The following is a 3,641-nucleotide window of genomic DNA, read 5'->3' as shown; positions in this document are numbered from 1 at the left end:
TAATGCCTTCTCAGTTGCAGTGCAATTGATTTTAGCTTCATTAAAGGATTTACTGGCATAATATATAGCTTAAAAATTTTTATCGTGCTTTTCCCTAAAATTGTCTGGATAACATAGTCACTAGCTACACACATCAACTCAAATGGTCTCTCCCAGTCACCTGAGACTATAATAGGAGCAATGACTAATTTTCCTTCATTACATACTAGTCTAAAATGGTCACCCCCAGTTAGCTGAAACTATAAAAAATTTGGGCCATCTCCATCTTTACATACTGATCTAACATGGGTTGATTTGAGACCATTTAATGATTGGATTTTAGTATTTAAGATGTAATTGAAATCATTTTGGCAACTAACTTAGTTTGATTGTAAATTTATTTTTTATAAGGGTTCATTTGATAATAAGGGTTCATTTGATTTAACAATCAAAGAAATGTTATGCTATAAAGTGTTGGTCAAATGCTTTTCAATTGCAACATACAACAATCTCATTTTGACCTATAATTTTTCTCTTACTCTGTAATGGATATGTAAATATATATCATGTTAAACCTATTATTATTATACATCCTTAAAAAAAACTAGATAAATAATGATGTTATATTTGTTTCTTCAATAATGAAGCAAAAGTTATACTTCATTTTAAAATAGATTTATCACTTGGAAAGACATTTATTTAGCATTTTATCCTTCCAAAAAAAATCTACAAGAGTTTTTCCTAATGTCAGTTTACTGAAGCCTCATTATTAATTATTCTCAATTGATTTCTTTGTTATTATATAATGAATTTGTATTCCACAACCCAAAATTATCAGAACAAAATTTTAACTGAAAGAGTGATTAGAACATCTTATGCTAAATAATAAAAAGACATTGGCGGGAAATTTATCAATAAACCATAACTCTTATCTAATTAAACAAAAACAACCATAACAAAAACTACAACAACAAATACAACAATAACTACAATAACAACAACTATAAGCCTTTGGCCCACTATGAGAGGTTGGCTACATTCATCATTTTTCTCTTATTCAATTAAACAATTACATAAATTTCCCATTAAGTTGAAATGTAAACATTCAAACAAATAGTTGAACCACCCTATCATTAAGCGGTTGCACAGGCCTTGCATTCTTTGCATAACCCTACATAATGAGAAATTGTGCATGTTAATAGATTACAAGCAATATTATAGAAAAATAACTTACTTTATATTTTTTTGGCATTTTGAGAAAACTTACATGTATAGCAGCACCCTTTAACAAATTTAGCTGCTCTAGAGATATAGTTCTGATCTGTACAAATAAATTGTATTGTTTATAAGTTAACAAAATCACAATAATTTTTAGTAATTAGACTGCAGGTTGAAATCTAATTTATAAATGAGAAAATATTAATAACCTTTTTATTGATAGTCCATGTGACACCTTCAGTGCAAGGTGGAATAGTGATAGATCCCTTCAATCTATAGTAGTGTTTTCCGAACTTTCTAATTACCTCCATAGGATCAATGTTTCCAATGTCCGCCGTTGCATCAATTTTCTTACTTATTGCACGAATATGCTTTTCAACCTAATATTAAGAATAATTTTGATTTACTTTAATAATGATAACAATCAATTATTAAAATAATTACATTAATGCATAATTAATTATAAATATTTATAGATATACACAACTTATTGCTTAATAACAAAACAGACTCATGAGTAAGATGGAGCATACATGCATAAACTTAATGGAATAGAAACTGAATACCTTGGTAAAAAATGGATCTGGAGCACCAACTTCATATAAGAGGCTTACCATAGCCATTGGTTGGTCAGTAGTACGTTGGTGAAGCAAATGAACCTCTAAATCAAATCTGAGTTGGCCATTATATTAATAAAAAATACTTTTAGTACTAGGATAGTATGAATATAAAAGAGAGTACTGATGATATACCACATCATAAAATAAGAATATGATAGTAAAGTTTTTAATTTGTTGTAACTAAAAAATTGTTCATAATTGGTCAATATATGAACTAGTTGCTTTGATAAGTATTATATGTGTTGAAGAAAATGATTAGCTTCTAGCATAAATCTTTATTGTCATTACCTTTTTTATACTATTAAAGAAGGCATTTTGCAACTACATTCTCTATTTTTTATGAGATATACAATTTGAATATTTGGTTATAACACATACTTTTTTCCATTAAGTGTGTTCTCTGAAGGCGTGTGAAAGTGCACTTGCTTCAATGGATATTCTGTTTTATTGATCCATACACCACCCACTACATCTTCGCATTGGATCTGTCATGTCATTAAAATCTCATAATATTAGCTCAATGACATTTTTCATACGTAAAACAATCTTCATAATTTTTTTTAAATAACATAAGAAAGCTCTTTTTAATTTACCATGATGTTGTGACCAAGATTCTTCATCACAGCTTTTTCAGGATGATAAATCCATTTAAGATCCTCCGGTTGATATACAAACTCGGTCTTTTCATCATATATTGATACTGGTGATTGTGAGTGCCCAATTTTACATGTCTCCCAGTCCTTACGGATATCTCCCCAATGATCCGGACCATTCCAGGCCCCCACCGTATAGCTAAACTCCTCATGCTCTGCTATTTATGACATCATTATAACATAAAACATTAAAAAAAATGTTCAAATAAATAAATATGGTAACTTCTTTATATCTATAATAGTTCATATACTGTAGGCCATTGCATCATGATCAATGTAGAGAAAAGCCATTATAGCAATGATGAGGGCAAGTTGCTTGAAGTGTTCCATTATGGATCTCAATAACTACTAGATAGTAAGGGAAAGTTGATATGAGAATGAGATTTTGATAAATTTGAGGGAAATTTATAGTAAGCTAGGCTCTATCCCTCCCATACATAGTCAAAGTTAAGTAGCGTTAGAATATTGTCAAGGGAGATAATATTATAAATTATTGGACTATATTCTAATAAATTTACATATTCAACACCTACTTACTATATTTATACACAAATAATGGACATCAGATAAAAGATATTGCCATCTTAACCTTAATAAAACGAAATACACCCTTTCATTGAAATAAACCCTTTGATTAATAGGAAAAGGGACATGTGTATGCAAAAATTGAAGCTTAGGTGTTAGATATGTAAACACCAAGAAATTAAATGGTACACTGTAAATCTTCAAATATTTTTTTTTTAATTGTTAGTGTTTCAAATGCCTGCTATCAAATTTTGAATTTCTATTTGTCGAAAATGAGGCTGCCAAATAGCCGGCCTTCAAGCTTGAAGCATGATCCAATGTAAATTCGCAAATGCCCAATACTAGTTCATCATAAGTGATAAGTTTATAAATTGTACAACATAATCATAATATAATTTTGAAAAATTAAACTGCATACCACACAAAATTAAATCATGCTTATGTTTATTGCATCTTCAATAAAGTTTGATCCCCTATAATTGCTTGCAAGATCTTGAATAAAATATTTCTATTTTATTCACTTCTCTTGGTTAATCAAAAGAAAAAAACAAACCAAGAAAATCATCCCAAGAATCACAGAGGCATTGAAAAGCTATTTAGCCGCTCATGGCCCGAGAGAAAAAAAAAGAAGATTTTATGGAAATAA

The 3,641-nt window shown here is 29.3% G+C and overlaps 1 protein-coding gene across 1 annotated transcript; it reads right to left on the bottom strand.

Annotated features, from left to right (window-relative positions):
- Positions 1-1,084: 1,084 nt before the first annotated feature.
- On the bottom strand, positions 1,085-2,800 carry LOC110018729 (alpha carbonic anhydrase 7-like). Its single transcript, XM_020716142.1, has 7 exons — positions 2,722-2,800; positions 2,411-2,628; positions 2,196-2,302; positions 1,764-1,869; positions 1,407-1,577; positions 1,247-1,300; positions 1,085-1,150 (listed from the first exon to the last, which is right to left on the bottom strand). Exons 1-7 carry the CDS (start codon positions 2,798-2,800, stop codon positions 1,085-1,087), a joined length of 801 nt encoding a protein of 266 aa, XP_020571801.1.
- Between the last annotated feature and the right edge of the window lie 841 nt (positions 2,801-3,641).

Source organism: Phalaenopsis equestris, unplaced genomic scaffold, assembly GCF_001263595.1.
Source record: "Phalaenopsis equestris unplaced genomic scaffold, ASM126359v1 Scaffold000033, whole genome shotgun sequence".
Classification (NCBI taxonomy): Eukaryota; Viridiplantae; Streptophyta; class Magnoliopsida; order Asparagales; family Orchidaceae; genus Phalaenopsis; species Phalaenopsis equestris.
The sequence above is the reverse complement of the archived record's forward strand: the minus strand, read 5'-3'. Positions and strand labels throughout refer to the sequence as shown.